Source organism: Asterias rubens, chromosome 9 (genome assembly GCF_902459465.1).
Source record: "Asterias rubens chromosome 9, eAstRub1.3, whole genome shotgun sequence".
Classification (NCBI taxonomy): domain Eukaryota; kingdom Metazoa; phylum Echinodermata; class Asteroidea; order Forcipulatida; family Asteriidae; genus Asterias; species Asterias rubens.
This window is the reverse complement of record NC_047070.1, coordinates 1462772-1484346: the sequence shown is the minus strand read 5'-3', so window position 1 is coordinate 1484346 and position 21575 is coordinate 1462772. Positions and strand designations below refer to the sequence as shown.

The following is a 21575-nucleotide window of genomic DNA, read 5'->3' as shown; positions in this document are numbered from 1 at the left end:
CCATAAGTGTCCACTGCCTTTAAAGACAGTGGACACTATTGGTAATTGTCAAAGACTAGTCTTCACAGTTGGTGTACCTTAACATATGCATAGAATAACAAACCTGTAAAAATTTTAGCTCAATCGGTCGTCAAAGTTGCGAGATAATAATGAAAGAAAAAACACCCTCGTCATACGAAGCTGTGTGCTTTCTGATGCTTGATTTCGAGACCTCAAATTCTAAACTTGAGGTCTCAAAATCAAATTTGTGGAAAATTACTTTTTTCTCGAAAACTACTATACTTCAGAGGGAGCTGTTTCTCACAATGTTTTATACTATCAACTTCTCCCCATTGCTGGTAATCAAGAAAGGTTTTATGATGATAATTATTTTGAGTAATTTACCAATAGTGTCCACTGCCTTTAAACATTAATAGGCCAACTAAAATTTCAAATAGAGAACAAAATAAACGTACGTAATATATTGTCAATTAGGCCTACTAGTGAGTTTATAATAGAAAAGATTCAGTGGCGTAGTAACTGTGCCCCCATTTGAAATCTTATAATTTTAGGCCTGTAGAGATTAGAAATTTTCAGAGTGAAATGTTTAATGTGATAATGTTTTATAACTATGCTTGCCAGAAACTTGGTGCCTTTTTCTTTAAAATTGGCCGATAACGTGTTCAAAATCACAATCCCCTCATTTACACATTTTGAACTATCCCCGCGATAAAGTCACCACGGCAGTGGTAATTTCTCATTTCAAGCGAATGGACCACTAAAATGGCTTAATTTTATGACGGGACAGTACACGTTAAATGAATGGGAGGCTGCGCGTAAAGAAAGTTCATAACTCAGGTTCATTCGCGAATTGGTTTTGTTACGTTGAGATACTCCAATGTGCTCACTATGTGGATTGCACCGAAGATAAAACGGAATTGCTAGAAGAGTTCATTACATTGTACGGGCAATATTAGCACAAAAATATTCCCATATCTATGGTACAATCAGCCCCAACACCCAGTCTACGAAACTAACGTAAAACGTACGGTGCGACTTTGTCCGGGCTGTCGTAGTTCGGATCTGGTAATCTAAACAAAATATTTAGATCGCATGGCACCATCTCTTTGTGTATGCTGTGATTACTATGAAAACATCCATAACTGGGGTGAAATGTTGCTGCGCCTATAAAGGAGCAACATCGCTAAATTCCCACTGCTTTCCGTGTTAAAAGGCAGGTTTTGATTTGTGGGATAGTCTCAAATGTTGAACCTCTATATTAGGCATTTTCTTAAACGGAAAAGCCTCCCTAGTAAGTGACAGCCATCAGCATAGAAATACTGTCAAATTCTCTTGTTCAAAGAGTAGCTCCGGCTTTCGCAGTTGGGATATGGCAACCCACAAATTCATTTAGATCACCCGACGAAGGTGAGTGATGCTGGCTGATTGACCCCCCATGACTCACCAAAATTCCCATTGCTTTCCGTGTTAAAAGGCGGGTTTTGCAAAGTGTGTGGTATTCTCGAATGTTTAACCTGTATAAAGAACCTTTTTCTTGTGCGAATGAAAGCCTCGCTAGTAAGCGACAGCCATCATCATAGAAATACAATCAAATCTCTAGTTCAACACGGATAAGCGTTGGGAGAAGAAATCCATCTACATCTATGTAAAACGTATGGTGCGACTTTGTCCGTCTTCCGTAGTTGGGATCTGGCAAACCAACAAATAAATTTAGATCGCCTAGCACCATTTGTTTGTGTATGTGGTGATTGCTACGAAAACATCCATTAATGGGGTGAAATGTTGCTGCGCCTGTGTAGGAGCAACCTCGCCATATTTCCCATTGCTTTCCGTGATAAACGGCGGTTTTGCAACGTCTAAATGCTCACGGATGTTAAACCTGTATATTGGGCATTTTCTTACACAGAAAAAGCCTCGCTGATAAGCGACACTCTTCACCACAGAAATACAGTCAAATCTCTAGTTCCCTAATGCGTTCGAGCGCTAGCAGTTTTCTATTAGATACCGTTGTATAATTTTGGTTTATGAGCAGATGCCATTAATATAAATCTCAGCTAATATCTTGGGTTCAAATCTCACAAATGACAATCCAAAGCAACAACAGTGACGCCATAAACACGCCCGTGCAACGTAAAACACCCATATCAGAGGTTCAGTGATGCCATAAACGTGAAAGGTGCACGTCAACATTCCCCGTTGCTTTCCACGCTATTTAGCGGTAGCTCGACTGTGGTGCTAGTTTGGTGTTGAACCTCGTTTATGGGCATTTTCTTACGTTCGCACACAGTGCATGGAGCAAATTGCTGGTTGTTGCTTGCTGTACGGTTTGTTGGATTTCTGAAAATTTTGAATGTTTGGGGGCCCGGGCATTTAGGGGTAATAATAATATGTGGGGAACTTCTTTAATATAACTTTAGGTTTGCAAGGGTATGGCTGCCAAATAATAATTGCCAATTTCAGTTCAGGACTAAAATTTGCAATTATTTCTATCTAGTAATCTAGCTTAGGACCGTTTTTAATAAAACCTCCTGTACACTTCTCTGTAACTAAGCAAGCAAACAAATTATTGGTAAAGGGTAATGTATGTACCTAGATGTTGAAGATCACAGAATAGGATTTTTAAAATTCTCACGTAATTAGTGATAGTGGTAATAAGCATTACTCACAAATTACATGCAAACAATGCCCTAGTTTAAATTAAATCAGCGAAATCGGCGAATACAAAAGAAAAGTCCGATTCATAAAATCTATCTCCACCTTGCTGACGGGTACGGCACGTGAATAATTTTTCTTTTCCGTTTTAATAAGTCATATTTTGTCGTTTGGACCTAAACTTTTTAATCACCAAAACAAACCAAAACAGCTGGGGAAATTTCGCACAACAAAAGGCATTGCTCGAGAAGGAAAATTCATTTGCGATGACGCATTGGATTTCGCTGGTGTACGACCTACATGTATGCTGAATAAACCATGAATACTTGCTTTAATAAGCATTGAGATTTACAGGGAGCCATTGAAAAGCGAAAGTAATGGCGGCGTCCACAACTTGATCGCCGCCGTGTGTGAACTGAAAGTGAAGCTACGATTTTAGTCTCTGCGGCCAGAAATGTAAGTCAAACGGCAAAGTTCACAATCAATGTTATATCATATTTATATTATGTTTGTGATCGCACTTTTTAAGTACAATCTAAACTTGTTTTTGACGAGAAACGGGGAACCGATCATAAAAGACATCCACGTAGAGAGTCGTGTAGGATAGACAAGTCGACCTTCACCAGTTACTTTCGCCTTCGGATGATGAATACAATCACTCACTCTGTAATTTAGTGATCAGCCGTTGTAAAATGGCTGAGGCTGATACTTTGGAGACATGGCTGGGCATCTCGGAGAGTTCAATAATTGGGTTTCCAAATAATTCTCACTGTCTCTGTGTCGACTTGCTTGATTTGATTGATTGATGAAGACGACTAGTCTAGACTCACTGACACTGACAGTCACTGGTCAGCACTCAGACTCAGAGTCAGAGAGTCATACAATTTCCAAAATCCAGACAAGGGTCACTCAGACTCTGATCATCCTCAATTTTATTATTTCTGTGACGGAATCCTCTGTGACTTCTATCGTAGTTAGTTGCAATAGATCAGATGTGTTATCTGTATCTGTATTGGTCTCCGTACAAACACCTGTTGAGGTTGTCCTCGTACGTCCTTCTGGATACTTCTGACTTCAGAGAGTGCCTCACAACGCATTCCTCAGCAGTCTGACTTTTGAACACAGTCAAACTTTTCATCTTCTTCACCCCGATCTAGTCTGCATCACACTCACAGTCACAGCTTTATTTACATCCAGAACTTGGGGTGAACTTTACCGAGCTCTAGTCCTATGAGTACCAGCATAGTCATAGATGTATTGTTAAGTTACGAATGATCATCATGAACAAAGTCACTATGGTTTCACTCGCTGACTCGGTGTGCCATTCTGCGCCTTGAACACCCAGCAGAGTGGATATGTACGCATTAACAAGTCTTTATATTAGTAGTATTATTAATATTATTATTCGGACAGCAGCTCAATTCAGAGGAAGATTACCACAAATAATTATACCATCAATTTGGTTCTTTTACATAGATGATAGTCATGCTTTGGGATAAATAACAAAATTGCAAGTTAATTTTTGCGAACTTTTATTAACATGACATACTTATCCGACCATTTGACCGCCAGAACTTCTTTATCAATAGTGTTACCTTATTTGTTTGTTAGAAAGAATGGTGAGCAGCCAGTTGAATATTATGTTTACTCACTACCACTACCAGTACAGTAGCTTGAGGTGGGTTTTTTTTACGGGAAATAGTAGTCCAATTTCAATATTCATCCATCAAAGAGGTGATTTGAATTGGTCAGTGACTGTAATCTAAACTAGTTTAATTAAACAAGTTTACCTCAGGTTCTTTTCCAGACCACAGTAGAAAAGAAATGGGAAGATTTTAAATCAAATGTAATGCGTTTAAAGGAAAAGTATACCTTAAATTGGTTTTTGGAAGGGTTCGATATTGTCGAAAAGTCAAGAGCGGATAATGATATTTATACTAAACAAAGCTGAGCAGCTTTGGCTTCTAAAACCAAAGGTTTCTTATTGTCATTAATTTGTAGAGTGATTACCAAGCATCATATACCCTTCAGTTCCATGTGAAGGCAGTGGACACTATTGGTAATTACTCAAAATAATTGTCAGCATAAAAACTTACTTGGTCACGAGCAACAGAGAGCTGTTGTTAGTATAAAACATTCTGAGAAACGGCTCCCTCTGAAGTAACGTAGTTTTTTAGAAAGATGTAATTTTTTACTCAAATATCAGAAGGCTTCAACCCTGAAGTCTTTTTCTCAGGCATCTGAAAGCGCAAACATTATTTTGTGCTTCGAAGGTTTTTTTTCTTTCATTATTCTCTTGCAACTGCGATTACCATCATTACCATTTTCACAGATTTGTTATTTTATGCATGAGATACACCATGCATGATATGCATGAGATTTTAAGTGAGAATACTGGTCTATGACAACTACCAAAGGCATCCGATGCCTCTAGGTTTATGTATAATAATAATAATAATGTCAAATTTGTCTTAGATAGCACATGTATCTACCAACAAGGTACTCAAGGCGCTTAGTATATACATTTATACAGAAAGAGAGGTTATTGAAAGTAATGAATTCTGTATAGCACTTACTTGAGAAAGACTGTGGCGGTCGCGAGCTGAATCCATAATTAAATTGCTTGACTCCGTTGAACAACCCGAAGTGAATGAGTCCTGTAAAAGGGGATGGGACACTGTTCGGATTTGTTATAGCCGAGCTATTTGTAACGTTTTCTCTAGTTGCTATGGCATCAATCCAGTTCGGCGTGGCACACCCAGCGATCAAAGCGCCAAAAGAACAGAGAGATAATAACAGCACGATGCCAAAAGGCACCTGGTTGCGTCGAGACAGCATGATGTTTGATTTGAACGTCGTCAGAAAGTTCCAAGTATGGTTCAATCAGGCGTGGTTGTCACTTACTTCAGTATGTCGGTCCAATTCTATAAAACCACACCATAAGAAACTGGTAATGGAATGGTTCCTTAAATACACTCTGTGCTGAATGAGTGCCTGAAAATATGGAATCAATTTTTTTGACACCCAGTATTTTGTTTGTCAAGACTGAGTATAGTGAATAAAGCAGGCAGTGCAATCTTGAGGTAACAGTCTAGACGCATGTGGTGATTACAACTCCTCGGTGGTGCATTTACATTTACCGGTACACGTAACTTGCTGATAACACAGTAAATCTACCCGGAGTTTCCAAGAAGGTTTTGATAAACATGTACCAACAATATCCGATGAGGCAATGACCAAAATGTCAACCGATTTAGGCAGGCGTGGTTCTCACCCTTTGCTGTATGCCGGTACCAGGCGATAAACAACAATATAAGCATCCGGTAGTTGGGTTTGGTTTGTTCATGAATGCAAAATGGAGTATCGGCAGTATTTGCATAATCAGTCCTCATCTACATGTATGGAGGGGGAAAAAATACAACAATAGAAAACAAAGCTTTTCAAGTTAGACTTTGAACCTAACTCGCCTTGCTGTGTAAACACATTGCATTTGATGATTACTATATTATTAGACTGCACTGCTGTGGTGAAGTCTGCACGCTAACACATTAAATTATAGTCAGACTTGGATTGGGAGATATTTTTATCACAAAACATGGCATGCGCATGAAGTTAACCTGTGTTGTGTAGTTCAGACGTAGTATTTTACTAAATGTAGTCAACTGTATTGAGGTACTGAACGATCCTTTGGGTAAATACTGATTAGTTGAGCACCAAATCTTTGTGTATTGTAATAAGCAATTGGGATATGGTTAAAATACGGTAACAGTTTGTGGATTTTTACTTTGTTGATACTGTTTTGTGACTTCTCTAAATGTATATTTGGTTTGTGGTAACACCATGTACCTAATAAATACTGGGTAGATTATGTTCTTTTGATAACTTGTCTTGCTTCATATTCTACTTCCCCGGAGAGGATATTTCGGAATTCGGGAGACTCCTCTCCTACAGCAGAGTAGATTGCTGGAGACTTCTTATAAAAAGAACTGTCCTTCTTTTTAACTGCTACCTGGACTGTAGGTAGAAAATTGGCTGGGCCTACTTACTCAATTCTTTTAAGTAGGTATATTCTAACTTTTGCCTGGGAACTAACGGAAGCTGTTTTAAATAATTTCCTCTGTAATTTCTTTACAGGTTCATCTGATAATTGTTGACTGTATTGTACTAAACATCACCATTGACCATGGCGGGTGTGATCTCAACTGACCAATGGAGTATCCGGGAAAAACTTTGCTTAGCGTCGTCCGTCATAAGGAGTGGGGATCAAAACTGGTAAGCAGAAACATTTTAACCATTTAAAGAGCAGGTTTTCGTTTGGTTATCACACTTTAATTAATGGCAATGAATTCTCTCATTTAAATCGATATTAAGCCATCTCACTCAGGTCTCCGTTTTTTCTTGTGATCTATCTCCAGCTGCCACGACATCGATAAAGATCATTGGGTGATCAAGCATTTGCTTCCCCTGCCACTCCCTCGCTTGTGGAACAAAGTCCCCAAAACTCAGTGACGTGTTGGACTGTTGATAGTTTCAATACCCAATTGAAAACACACCATATGACATGCCATTTTTAATAACTTTTCTTCTTTTTAGTGACTTGAGCACCTCTTGGATGGATATTCTTTTGTGCTTTATAAATGTCTTTGTTATTATTAGTATGAAACAAACTAAAATCAAATTGGTGTTGTTTGTTTTGGACCAGGGTATCAGTGAGCCGTGCTATCAAGCCATTTGGCGATCCAGCGAGACCCTCTGACTGGTTCTCACAGAAGGTTAGTTTTTATAACTCCACGGTAAAACCATTGCTTAAAGACACTGTGACACCTTTGGTGATTGTCAAAGACCAGTCTTCTCACTTTGTGTATCTCAACATATGCATAAAATAACAAACCTGTGAAAATTTGAACTCGATTTGGTCGTCGAAATTGCGAGATAATAATGGAAGAAAAAAACCCTTGTCACACAAAGTTGTGTGCTTTCAGATGTTTGATTTCGGGACCTCAAAATCTAATTCTGAGATCTTTATTTTAGTGGAAAATTTCCTCTTTTTCAAAAATTCTTTTACTTCAGAGGGAGCCGTTTCTCACAATGTTTTATTCTATCAACAGCTCTCCATTGCTTGTTACCAAGTAGATTTTTATGCTAACAATAATTTTTAGTAATTGCCAATAGTGTCCACTGCCTTTAACTTTTGTGAACAACTGAGAATCAAATCTGGAGAAACATTGGTGTGCTAACTCGACATCCAGCATCAACTGGTTAATATGTTTTAGCAATTATCTTAATTCGCTGCCCATACTGTATTTCTGTTGCTGTTTTTTTCTTACAGAATTGTGCTTGCCAGTACTCTGCACTTCTTGAGACTGTGGACACACCAAAGTAAGGTCCTTCATGTTCTATATGTACTTGGTAGCTTGATGCTGTTGTGTTCATGGGTTTCATGTTTTCAAGATGGATGGGGGAATTTATGCAGAAAGGGTATTCAGTGCTCATTACACATCGGTGTAAGGGTGGGAAAAAAAATTATTGTCTTTATCCCAGATGCAAAACTTATTATCTATTAAGATGTTTGTTGCAACACTATTTTCAGCAAGAGTGTGAGTCAAGCCTAGTCGAGACACCTCTGCCCTTAAGCAATACACATAACCAATGCTTAGTCTTCTGGCTTAGACATGAAGCTGTTGGTCCTGTGTGTTGTGTATTGCACGTTAAAGAAACCAGTGCACTTATTGAAAAGAGAAGGGGTTTGCCCCGGTGTTCCTGGTTTGACTGGCAGCATGTTGCGCAAAAACACCTTACATGGTGGTAAAAAGGAGTAGGTCTCATAATTCAAACGTAGTCCCCCAGTTCCTTGCAGCGTAGAAACAACTGTATTAAGCGCCAAATAAATGTCGTGTTTTATTATTTACTCGATCTAGACGTAAAAGAAGTGAACGAGGTGAAGTAGTGGACACTCCAGGGGATCTGATTGTTCGCAAGATGACCAAGGAACGTATCGCCGAGCTCAAGACCAAGCTAGAAGAGGATAAGGCCCAGTATCAACAGCTTCAAAAAGAGATCGAGCAGATACAAAGCGGTCAAATCGATGATAAATTACAGTCAATGTGGGATGAGATTCAAGAGTAAGTGTCCAGACCCCAACCTTGTTCTCAGGGGTGTTCGATCTCAGCATGTCCTGCTCGCTCATAACCCCTGGAATTGGTTCATTAAAACGTGCTAGAATCTGGTACATTTTAATTCTTCTATTTCAAGTGGTGTCCTTGGTCAATGATGTTACAACAGAGTTGTCCCCAGATCTTCCTGTACCTCATGCATGTAGATATCTCCCCAGCTGCAACAAACCATGTGTCCCTTTTAAGGCTCCCAGAGGACAAGCTTGTTAACTGGAAGCTCAGGGTGGCGATAGCAGTGCCCTGCGAACTTCACTCTTCTTGCGCAGATTTTGGCGCTAAGCTTTGGGGAACCCGAGCTAGAGATCTGAGTTGGATATTATCAATTACCCCTACTACTATGATCAAAAGTTTTCCTCCTTGTCTCTGTAAAGTCCCTTGTGTTTTAAATCCTTTCATTGTTTGAATTTTCCAGACAGAAGAGAGCAGCCGAAGAGGCAATGGAAGCGAGGAAGGCTGCGGCTGAGTTGGCTAAAGCAGCCGCTGCTGGTATGTATCACACAAGAGTTGTTCTTGTAGGTATCTATAAAATAAAGTAAAATTATCTCAAAACTTATTTCCACAAGTGATGCTTGGAACTTTGCATGGTGTTAAGGATAAGAATAAGTAGAAAACATTCAAAAGACATTATTTCAATTCAGTGTATTTTGGCAAAACTTTGGTCCAGAATGCCCAACAATTTTGTAAAAACCCGATGAGAGACCCAAGTAAGAACTAAAGTAATGATCTCGTTACATGTGTACATGTGTTTCACCCAGGGGTATAAATGGGTGCTTGCGAGAGTAGAGGTTGATGTTGTCTTTTGAAAAAGCCACTAGCGTCAAAACAGCAGGTCAGGGCTGTAAACTCCCCAGGGAGCTGAGAAAGATTTAAGGAATGTTATTGGCCCAATGACCAGGGCACTAATGTAAAGTGCCTTGATTTATACGGTTATTGTCAAATACGTTTTATAAGAACTAGATATTATTTTGACCCTTTGCAGTCAAACTACCCAGCAAGCTAGCCTTCCACTCTCCTCATAAACGTCGGCCGCCAACCAGAGCCCCTCGCCTGGTATCCCGTTGCCAGTCTGAAACATCACAGGGTGATAGTGTAGAGGTAGATGAAGACACATCACAGACACCAGTCAAGGTATGATAATATCAAAGTCTTATATAGTGCACGTATCTACCAAACAAGGTTCTCAAGGCGCTGAGTAAATACACCTTTCAGAAAGATAGTTTATTGCATTGATGAATTCTGAGACCCAAAATCTGGAATAAACTTCCAAATCACATCAAGGACACAACATCCTTCAACATGTTCAAGTCACTTCTGAAAGCCCACTTGGTTCATGAGGCCTACCATCAATGACTTATTAATTTCTTCTGTGCCTCAGCGCCTTTGAGCAAACCTTTGATTTAGGCGCTTTATAAATAGTCATGATTTTATTTCTCTGCACCTGCAGACAACTGATGAGTCTGGTGCCGTTCCATCTGATACATCAGTACAGCACGATAAATCAGCCTCTGCCATTCTGACCTCACTCGCTGCAGCCAAAGAACAGGAACAAGATGCATTAGCTGTAAGTAGTGGGCACATCCGTTTTAGGTTTTCTCTTGTGTGTGTAATTTTGTTTAGAGTTTGCAAAGAAAGAGCTTATTGTTATACATAAGAATATTTGTGTATTTATTTATTTATCTTTCATTGTGTTCTGAGAATCTTTACCAATTGATTAAAACCACACACTGATCAAAGGTTTTTGCATTTTATCCCTTGCATGTGACATCGCTATTTCAAGCAGCTCCCTCGCTTGGCCTGGAGCTGTACATAGCGCAAACACACTTGTGCATTTTTACTCTTCGACATACTAAACTTCACTGGCTTCCTATTCATGAGTCTATCATCTTCAAACTGTTAACCATCACCTATAAATGTGTGAATGAAACTGCTCCCCCTTACCTTACTGAGCTCATCACTTCTTACCAGCCAAACCGCACACTCCGCTCCAGCTCAGATACAAGGATTTTCACTAAACTTAAAACCAGATATACTTCATCTTCCAAAGGTTTTCATGCAGCTGCTCTAAACCTTTGGGACAATGCATCAAATACATCATGCTATTCCACTTACTGAATTCAAAACATATCTTAAAGCTCCCCTTGTCCAGACTTATTTTGCTTACTCTATAGGCTATTTATTTCATTCTCATTCCTATGTATTGTTAATTGTTGATTGCTTTAGTAATATTGTTGTAAAGCGTTGTGGTACCTTTTCTGTGTGAGAAAGCTTTATTATTATAAGAGCAGTCCATAAAGATGTTTGTTTCTTAAATTTCTAGATTCTTGAGGCAGATGTCCCCATCGACACGGATAACGATGAGGCAGCAGAAAGATTACTTGCAGGTAAATAATCTTAACACACTTTGCCCCCCCCCCCATCAACTTCAGACTCTTTCCCCCATCAAGAAATAAGGAACACAGACAGACAATTTCCATGATGAAGACTTAAAGAGATTGTAAATTCCAACCTGGATATAAAGCCATAGTGTGAACACCTCTGGGTTAATTTTCCATCTAGGTATTGATTGTGGCAACAAAACCCACAAACTGATTTGGCTCAGAGCTAGTGTGAAAACGAAGCAGTTTGTATCTGTGTTGAAATTTTACCAAGGCAATACAGACCCTATCCAGATAAGTTTCGACACGGATTGAAAGTCGATAGTGTGAATTGGCCTTAATAGGCCTGGGTGATGCACAAAACAGTTAACTATAAAACTCCCTTACATTACCTTTGTGTTTTGACTCCCTAGCTCAGGTAGAAAGTCTATTGTGTCTATAACAGTTACACAAAGGGGAATGGCAACAGTCTCTTAAAGACACTGGGCACTATTGGTAATTGTCAAAGACCAGTCTTCTCATTTGGTGTATCTCAACATATGCACAAAATAACAAACCTGTGAAAGTTTGAGCTCAGTTGGTCGTTGAAGTTGCGAGATAATAACGAAAGAAAAAACACCCTTGTCACACGAAGTTGTGTGCTTTTAGATGGTTGATTTCGAGACCTCAAATTCTAAATCTGAGGTCTCAAAATCAAATTCATGGAAAATCACTTCTTTCTCAAAAACTATGTCACTTAGTTTTATACTATCAACCTCTCCCCATTACTCGTCAACAAGTAAGGCTTTATGCTAATAATTATTTTGAGTAATTATCAATAGTGTCCACTGCCTTTAATATTTAAAGGCATGTTGGCAGCTGTTATTGGAATTTCACTACATTTATTTTCTGTAATTTCTCGGTTACTTTGAAGCTACTGCAAGTGACTTGGTGGAGTTACTGAGTCCGTACCCAGTAGACTCCCCATCTTCCCAGAGTCTTGACGAGAGTTCTCTACCTTCCCAAGATACACCGACTTCTACCCCAGTTCCAAGAGTTAAAGAACCTCTCATCTTGAAGATAGAGAAAGGAATCCTTAAAACCAAAGAGGTAGGTCTCAAAGAAACTTATATTGTTTATGTGAAATTGTTTGAATAATAACTCCTACTATGGTAACAGTCTCCCGACGATGACTAGAGCAAGCTAGTCGAAAAGCTGAGACCAATTAAGAACTTACTCCGCGGTAGTGAAGTTCAAAACGATCCACTAAGCTACAGCAGTGGTCTCGGCCAATTGTCTACCTACCGCCCAGGTAGTAGTTAAAAGCAGGATAGGTTTTTTCAGAACTGAGAAGCCTCCTGAATTTCAAAAATCTACTCTGCGGTAGTAGAGTTTATAGCAAGACAGTTCTCTATAGAACAAAATCTACCTGATACACACATGGAGTTACCACAAACCAAACATAAGCATTTTTTTCTTTCAACAGAGCACATTTCTGTATTTATTGTTTCAAGTTCTGAAAGCATTTCTGCCTTTATCCATACAGGGGTTCCACCTAAAAAAACAAAAACATTGTGTGCCAATTTGTGTTTCCTTGCCATTCCTTTGCCCATTTCTCTTCAATTTATTCTGAAATATTATATCAAAGACTAAAGTAGAACCTCAAGAAACCAAGTCCGATGAGAGTGAGATGGTAAACGTCGAAGATCCAGTTATTGAACAACAACCAACAGACCCTCAGGTACCCTTTGTTTTTGTTTTTTTCCGTCGTCCATTTTTTGTCTTTTCCTGTCAGTAGAGATAGACATCATAATATCCACTAATTATTTAACTTCAGGATGTCAAATTTCTTTGACTAATGTTTGCTTTTACATAAATGCAAACCGTAGAACATAACATGTCTTAGATTTACCATATTTATTTTTCCCTTTTTCATGAGGATTGTGCAGAAGTTGAAGTTACTGGTTGCTAAATGCTGTGCATTTGGCAGGCTGCTTTAGAATTGGCGGCTGTTGCTATGGCTACAACAATAAACAAAATAGCTTTTGATCATGGAATCATTTGCTCTAAATATGAGGGTTTTTGGTTTGAATCTCACCCAAGTACACATGCTGTATGGCTGTGGTTTTTGTTTTGTGTTTTTTTTTTGAGGAGGAAAATGTCGTCAAATCAGTTCACCATCCAGTACAGCCCTGCTACATACACCTTGTAAATCACTTCATGAACTTCCTGATTGGATTATTCCTTGCATAACTAGGGGGCCAGTGTCAATCAAGAAATTGATAATGAGATATCGCTCAGCCCACTTGCCCCTGTTGCGGGTAATGCTGTTCGACAAAGTAATGCTCAAGTTCAGGAGCACTCTGTAGAAGCCACCAACCTTAAGAGTCCTGTGAAGACATCAAAATCAAAACTCACAGCATCTCAAGAAACGGATGATCATATTCCCTCTCCTTCCTCGACGCAAAGATCTCCAAGAAGGAAAAGCTTGAGTCCTGACCAACAGAAACTGATCACCCAGAAACTTGACGCTGCTCTTTATAAGAGTCAAGAGCTTGGTGCTACACAGAGTTCGTCTCCCGTACGATGGCTTCGATCAATACAGGATCGTAAGATAACTAAATCCTTAGACGATACTATGAAGATGGACCAGTTAAGCAGATCAAACCTGAAGAATCAACCAACTGAGAAATCATCGACAAAGCCCGATGTGGCCGACACAGAAATCCCAACGATGACCGGAGCCGATCAGGAAATCCACTCACCCGATCCAAAGACTTGTAAACCACCGACTTCAGATCAAACCACGACTGACGCCAAACAAAATGGTCTCCAACTCTCAAACAATCAACCCAAAACTGACAGCGACAGGAACAAACCTGAACTAAAGAAAGCCTCACCAACAAAGAAAAGCCCCGGAAGGGTTGAGGTACAGCATTTGTTGAGTATCAGCTCTTGCTATTTGCACATTGCACCTGTTGTTATTTTGTTCATCAAAACACCTGTTTAATTAATGGGTTAGAAATGAAAGTCTCTAAGAAAGTATTTTGAGTGACATTCTTCAAGACAGTGTATCCTCTTGTTTTCCATTCAGAAGTCTGACAAGGAGTTTCCTGCAAGATGTAGTTTTTCAAGAAATTTTTAACAAACCAATGCTAAGCAGACAATGATTACAAGGGATACAACTTCTTCTATGTTTAATTATTACCATGGGATTGCTGGCAAATGAATGTTCAATTAATCGCATTAATTTGTCATGTTTTTGTCCGTTCAAATTAACCACCAGGTCATCGGGTACTTTTTATCAAGCCTCCTGGGTCCCCACCTCATTTTTTTCCTACAAAGATTAACAGCTCATCAATGATCTGATGCTCCCTCTTTGTTTCAAACTCTCCTGTAGTTTGAAACGGGTTCTGACTGGGGCAAGCCCGCCAAGAGCAAGTTTGAGTGCCCACATCAGACGATGCACTCACTAGAATTACTCATTTTGAAGTCTAGTCAACCATCGGTACCATGATATTCAACACTCCATTGCATTCTGCCTTTTCGCTTTAGTATCACTGGTTCCCTGCTGCGCTTTACACATGTTAGCGTGGAACAGGCTATCGGGACCACAGAAGGAACCATGGTCCTTAGGCTGGTTCCAAATGGTCGACCTTGGTAGTCAACTAATGGTCCTCAGGCCTGGGTTGAGTCAGAATAGTCAGCCTTTAGCTGACTACCGCACTTGGCTGCCACAGTTGAGACACTGGCTCATAATTAAAGAATACAAAGAATGGTTGGCCCAGTCTACACAGTGTGCCTCATAGAAGTTAATCCACAACCTCAATCCCCTGGAATTGTTCCAACGATGTTCAGATCTTAGCCCTAACACAAGCCCTTCCTCAACACCCTAATACTAAACTCGTCTTCTCCCTGGTCCCAAAAGCAAACTAATGATTAGTAATTTTTATTTCCAATTCTCATTTTTGCTTTAATAACAATTAATACTAGTCAACAACAATAACCCATTTCTTTAGCCATCCATTTTGCCAATAAATCATCATTCATTTATATTTGTCGGTAGACCTCTTCTTGCAACTGACTCCATCACCTACACACCTGTTGTGTAGATCATCACATGGTTTATCAAAATTGGCTGGAATAGTTTATCTATCATTCGTCTTAACTTTTACTTATTACTTTCAGATGATATTTCATTATTATTTCTTTGGCGCTTGGAAATCAGTGTTATATTCATGTTTTATTTTTATTTTTGGTTGAACAAAGAAAAATTCACTGGCGTGTTATTTGAACACATGACCTCTGGGTTAAAATGACGGTGCTCAACCAACTCGGGCATTTAGCCCTTATGTTTTGTCTCCTTGGAGAAGATTATAACCACATAACTCAGTTGGTAGAGTGCTGGCATGTTCATTGGGAGGTCAAAGGTTCAAACCTTGCTCTATTTTTCTTTGTTCGACCCAAAAATTAACCCAGTCAGGTTTTTTTTGCAGGTTATTTTGTTTACAGTTCTCTTCATTTCTGTTAAAAGTTCAATCACATCCAATTCAAATAAATTTCACTCTACACTCACCCTCAAACATGCAACTTTCTAATTGAAAAAAAGGGAGAATGGCTGATGATACTTAACTTTTGTACATTTTCTTTTTAGTTTTCTATGGCACTACTTTGAAAAAAAGGAAAACATGGAAATCAGTAGATCAGCTGAAAAGTTGCATTCCTGTAGAACAGATTTGCCTTCATCAGCATGAATAAAAACAAATCAAATTAATCACAATTTGTTTTCTCTTGCTACTCTCAAGGCTGATCGAAACCTCGATTTAACGGCAGCAGTTCATTCAAGAGGAGTTATCGATAAGGACGACTTCCGTCACACAGACCCGTCCTCTCCGGATAATACCTTGTCTCGAGACGACACAGAGATTAAGGTCAAGAAGAAAGCAACAAGAGGAAGACCTCCTAATAGTCAGCGTAAGAGTACAAGAAGGATTCAAGCACCTACGGTAAATATATCATCATCAGGAAATAGGCTGGCCTGTAAAGCATGGTCTGTTTACTAGTGCAGTCCTCAGTCCAACACCACTCATTATGAACGCGACACCATAACTGTTGGACTCTGATTTTTGCGGTACATGTATACCTGATCGCATGTAAAGCATAATCAGTTTACTATTGCAGTTCTCGGTCCAACACCATTCATAACTAAACACCATAACTGTTGGACTCTGATTTTTGCGGTACATGTATACCTGATCGCATGTAAAGCATAATCAGTTTACTATTGCAGTTCTCGGTCCAACACCATTCATAACTAAACACCTTAACTGTTGGACTCTGAATATAGCCTGATTATGGTGGTATACCTGATCACATGTAAAGCATGATCAGTTAACTAGTACAGTCCTTGGTCAAATACCATTCATAACTCAACACCTAACTTGGACTCTGAATGTAGCAGTATACCTAATGACATGTACTTGAAGCATGATTAGTTTACTAGTGCAGTCTTCAGTCCAACAAAATCAAAACAACGTGCAGTTGGATTTTGATGGGTTTGGGTGGTTATGTTATTGTGTTATTCCATGCAAACTACAATGACAGATCAGACAATGAGTTTCTTGTGAATGGATTCTTGAATGTTGTCAATTCTCTAAATCTGTTGGATGCACTTCTCTAATTCAATCATCACCATTCCATAATCAGGGAGAGGAGGATGAGTTCAGCCACACGGATACTCCACCCACTGGCAGGAGAACAGCAGGCAAGGATGGAGCAGCGAGTGCCATTGCATCTCTGATCAGCGAAGATTCCAAGGACGACACGCACAGTGAGGGGGAGGAGTCTGACGGACTGGACAAACCCTCAGAGAGTGACGATCTGTCGGCCTCAGCTGGTACCCTGCAATCTCCATACTTCCTGGAGTCACTACCCAACAGCCCTGCATCTGTCTCACACAGGTCAGTTTCAGTTACCGCTGTAACAGTTTGGGTACTTTTTGTACAACGCAGGACTCAAATGTGGAGTCTTTACTGGATCCGAATTTATTTTACAAGGCCAGATTCAAAACGAGTTTGAATAGCATTCAGAGAATCAAGTCATGCTACTTTGATTCTCAACAGAACTGAAAGACATATTTGATTAGTAGTCAACACTACACAATGAGGTATTATTGTTATTAGTCAGTTGTAAAACACAAGACCACCGAGCTTGTCCGGTCAATATTTTACTGGCCCGGTCAATATTTTACTGGCCCAGTCAATATTTTACTGGCCCGATGCTATATGTACTGGCCTCGGGCTTGCGATCCAGTGTTAACTTCACGCCCTGCAACACAAAACACCATGAAAAAGCCTTTGGATTGCCTCCCCAGCCTGGGGCTGTATGCACTCCCCAGGGAGCTGAGAAATATTAAAGGTATGTTATTGGCCCATTGACCAGGGCACTAATGTAAAGCGCATTGATCTGGTTATTGCGCTATATAAGAACTATCATCTTTAAAGTAAAAAACAATTTTGTCTTGACTTTCTTTGTACAGTGAGGAGGATCACGCTTATAAGATTTGGCGCAAAGCGATCATGCTGGTTTGGAGAGCTGTTGCAAGCCACAAGTAAGTATAAAGTTGTTTCGGCCGTCGTAAACCAAGGTTCACTCATCCGAGGCACACATTCAATTTGAGGATAAAAAGATGAAATAAAGAAACACAGTGAGTAAGGTCTTCAAACTTTTAATTCATGTGCAACTCACTGCAACATCATCCAGTATCGCAGCATGCCGGTGTGTGGTGCATGCAGTGAGAACCATTACCAACTCAATGAGGTATTTCCAGCCTTGTGATTGGTTAAAACACTCTGCTGCTGACAACACCAGGGCTTGGGTCCAGTGAAATGAGACCCAATTGGTCACGAAACGCCACAAATACAGTGCTTTTTACACATCAGTAAAAACCAGACTTAAAGGAACACGTTGCCTTGGATCGGACGAGTTGGTCTATAACTGAGCGTTTGTAACCATTTTTTATAAAATGCATATGGTTGGAAAGATGTTTTAAAAGTAGAATACAATTATCCACACAAGTTTGCTACGAAATTGCGTGGTTTTCCTTTTACTGCACAAACTAACACGGTCGGCCATTTATGGGAGTCAAAAATTTGACTCCCATAAATGGCCAACCGTGTTAGTCGACGAGGTAAAAAGAAAACCGTGCAATTTCGAGGCATGTTTGTGTGGATCATTGTATTCTACTTTTACAACATCTTTCTACCCATATGCATTTGATAAAAAACAGTTACCAACGCTTTTCAAAGACCAACTCGTCCGACTTTAACTCTTTTCCAATAATAACACAGACTTGTAACGCGCACTTATCCACCCTGCTGGGTGTTCAAGATGCAGAAGGTATTGCATCAGCTGGGAGTTGAACCCGGTCTCCTGTGTGGCAGGCGAGAATTCTACCACTGACCACCAATGCCTCTTTATCCCTGCAACAATTATTACATCAAATAAATATATTCTCCTCGTCCAGGTATGCCAACATATTCCTCCATCCAGTGACTGACGACATCGCTCCAGGATATAAGAGCATCGTCTTACGACCGATCAATCTGATGACCATCAAGAAGAATATCGAAAGCGGTTGCATCCGAACGACCGATCAATTCCACCGGGATATGATGCTGATGTTTCAGAATGCCATCATGTATAATAATATCGATCAGCATGTCCATCACATCGCTACCATTATGCAGAGTGACGTCGAGAAACAGATAGAGGTAACGTGTTAATACCTCTCATTTTCACTACTAGCCCCACCCCTCGACGCATACTACCATAAAATGTTCGTACTTGTCTTCATATAAACCATCAACCAATAATTCCACAACTAAAATTATGAACAACACAACATCGTTCATCATACTTAAAGCTGCAGTTAAATTTGAACAGACGTAACAGGTAACCAACCTGCTTTCCAACCCTATTCCTCCCCCCCCCCTCCATGCATACTACCATACTTCCCCAACACGTACCCTCCCCTTTGCTCTAACCGAAGACAGATTCTTTAATATCCACAATCCCCATTCCTACCTGTGCATCTTCCATCTCACCCAACACCTGTAAGAATTATGATGTCGTGACTCAGCGGGACAGAGAAACTATGGTGTTGACTTAAAGCCATTGGACACTTTCGGTAAACGGTATTGTCCAAAGGCCCACACTTTGTGTATCACAACTTATATATAAAATAACATACCTGGGAAAATTTAGGCTCAATCGGTCATTGGAGTCGGGAGAAAATAACGGGAAAACCCACCCTTGTTTCCGCACGTTTCGCCGTGTCATGACATGTGTTTACATAAATCCGTAATTCTCGATGTTGAGAATTGACAATTGTTTTAATGAATTCGCAAAAAGTAAAGCATTTCATGAGATAATATTTCAAGAGAAGTCTTTTACCATTACCTTCTGTAAACCCTGTAAGTTATTTGTAAATCTGTGAACTTTTTTTTGTGTTTCTGTTCCGAAAGTGTATAATGGCTTTAACTCGAGTCAGACTCGAGTTGCCAATTTCACCGACTTGTGACTTGACTTAACTTGACCTGAGGGAAAATGACTATTCTTATGTTTCTTTGTCCAAACAGGAGTTTGTGTCAACGCAGGCACTTGTACAACAACCGGACTCTACCAAAATGCTGCGGGGTAGAGGCAAGCAGGGACAGGTGGTAAGTCATCTTTTCAAAATCAAACCTGACTACAAAATATCAAAAGACAAGCATCAATATGAATCATTTACACTTCAAATTCCATCTGTCACTGCCAGGCTGGAAAAGCTCAGCCTTAATTTCAGGAATTCATTATTGTGGTTGGCTTCCTCATAAAAAGAAAAGTAACCAAGAAATTCTGACCAGTTGTCTACTATCAAATGACTTATTAACCGTTACAATTTCATCCCTGGTTAATCTTATCAACAGATAAATAGCTTGTTTTGCTGTCCTTGTTTTTCAACCATTATAACGCATTATCGCTGTGCAATGTTTTTCTGATCTGGTTAGGGACAGTAGTTTGACAAATTTGTTGTTTTATGAAATTCTGGGTCATTTGCACTTTTATCTTGGGGTTTTTGGTTTTTAATGGCCTTTTTATCGAATTAACGAGCTTTTGAACATGAGAGACCATTATTCAGCTTCTTCTTTTTTTACTGCAAGGGTCTTTTTAAATATGACAAAATGACAGCCATTCTTTGATTCTTTGTTTACAGGAAGAGGACCGTTCACGTCGAAGTTCCACCGACACAGATACGTCAGGGAAGAAGAGACGCACAAGATCCGATGAGAATTAAAGAGGAACTCTCTGGGAATTTTGGCCAAGAACTATCTTAAATTCAGGATCAGATCACAACGATTTGTGACAAGGGCATTGACCCAACGACAACAGTTTTAGAAATGCCATAAGTAAGCCTTTGGATTAATTTATGTAGATCTTGAATACTGATAGTTTCTTTCATGTGAAAAGATGAGTGTAAAGAATGTGGAGAAAGCAGAATTGTTGAATCGTTGTTAATGACTGAAGAATATATGATCAGTTTGTTTTTATGTAACAGTTTTGTAAACTGTTCAAACAATGTTTAAAGGGAAGGTACACATTTGGTAATTACTCAAAACAAATATTAACTTAAAAACTGAATTGGTAACTAGCATTGGAGAGCTGTTGATAGTATAAAACATTGTGGGAAACGACTCCCTCTGAAGTAACATAGTTTTTGAAAAAGAGGTAATTTCTCACTAAAATATTAAAAGACTTCTAGCTAGAAGTCTTTTATTCCCATCTGAAAGCACACAAATTCGCCTAACAAGGGTGTTTTTCTTTCATCATTTTCTCACAACTCCGATGACCTTTTGTGCTCAAATTTTTTGTTATTTTATGCATATATGTTGAGATACACCAGTTGGGGAGGTAGTGCTTTCTGCTCTACCAGCTAGGCTTCGAATTGAAGATACCCAAGCCTACATTCGTATGGACTGTGAAAGGGGTAACCCTGTTTCAGCCCTAGGAGTAGGTGGCAATGGCCTCTGGAAAAAAATAATTGTAGCCCACACCTTGAAGTGGCCTTAAGGCCTTGTGTGTCAGGCGACTTGCATATAAAAAAAATTTAAAAAAATATTTTTAAAAACTGGTCTTTGATAATTACCAATAGTGTACCTTCCCTTTAAGCCTGTATCACACTTCCGCCATGTTTGTCATGTTACCACAGAGTACCATGTAATGTTAATAGTACTATTTTTTTTTTTTTTGCATGAGAGGGATCAATTTTTTTTTTAATTCTTGTCTCATTTTGACCTGTCGCACAATCAAGTAGAGAAAGAAATCATGGTTGAACCATATGTATATGTTTGTGTGA

At 39.4% G+C, this 21575-nt stretch overlaps 1 protein-coding gene across 4 annotated transcripts; it reads left to right on the top strand.

Annotated features, from left to right (window-relative positions):
• Nucleotides 1-2281: 2281 nt before the first annotated feature.
• LOC117294520 (bromodomain-containing protein 8-like) lies at nt 2282-20830 on the top strand. Of its 4 annotated transcripts, XM_033776969.1 has the most exons (19): nt 2282-2324; nt 3007-3108; nt 6787-6924; nt 7355-7424; nt 7982-8031; nt 8571-8774; nt 9238-9311; nt 9805-9953; nt 10270-10386; nt 11143-11206; nt 12114-12289; nt 12828-12920; nt 13437-14108; nt 15985-16185; nt 16886-17139; nt 17718-17789; nt 18705-18951; nt 19819-19899; nt 20436-20830. In XM_033776969.1, the coding sequence occupies exons 3-19, from the start codon at nt 6836-6838 to the stop codon at nt 20514-20516; spliced, it is 2694 nt and encodes an 897-aa protein (XP_033632860.1). In that variant the 5' UTR covers nt 2282-2324; nt 3007-3108; nt 6787-6835; the 3' UTR covers nt 20517-20830. The 4 variants fall into 4 exon arrangements, with proteins under 4 accessions (XP_033632860.1, XP_033632859.1, XP_033632861.1 ...); XM_033776968.1 differs by lacking the exon at nt 2282-2324 and having other exon boundaries at nt 2873-3108; XM_033776970.1 differs by lacking the exons at nt 2282-2324; nt 13437-14108 and having other exon boundaries at nt 2873-3108.
• The last annotated feature ends 745 nt before the right edge of the window (nt 20831-21575 follow it).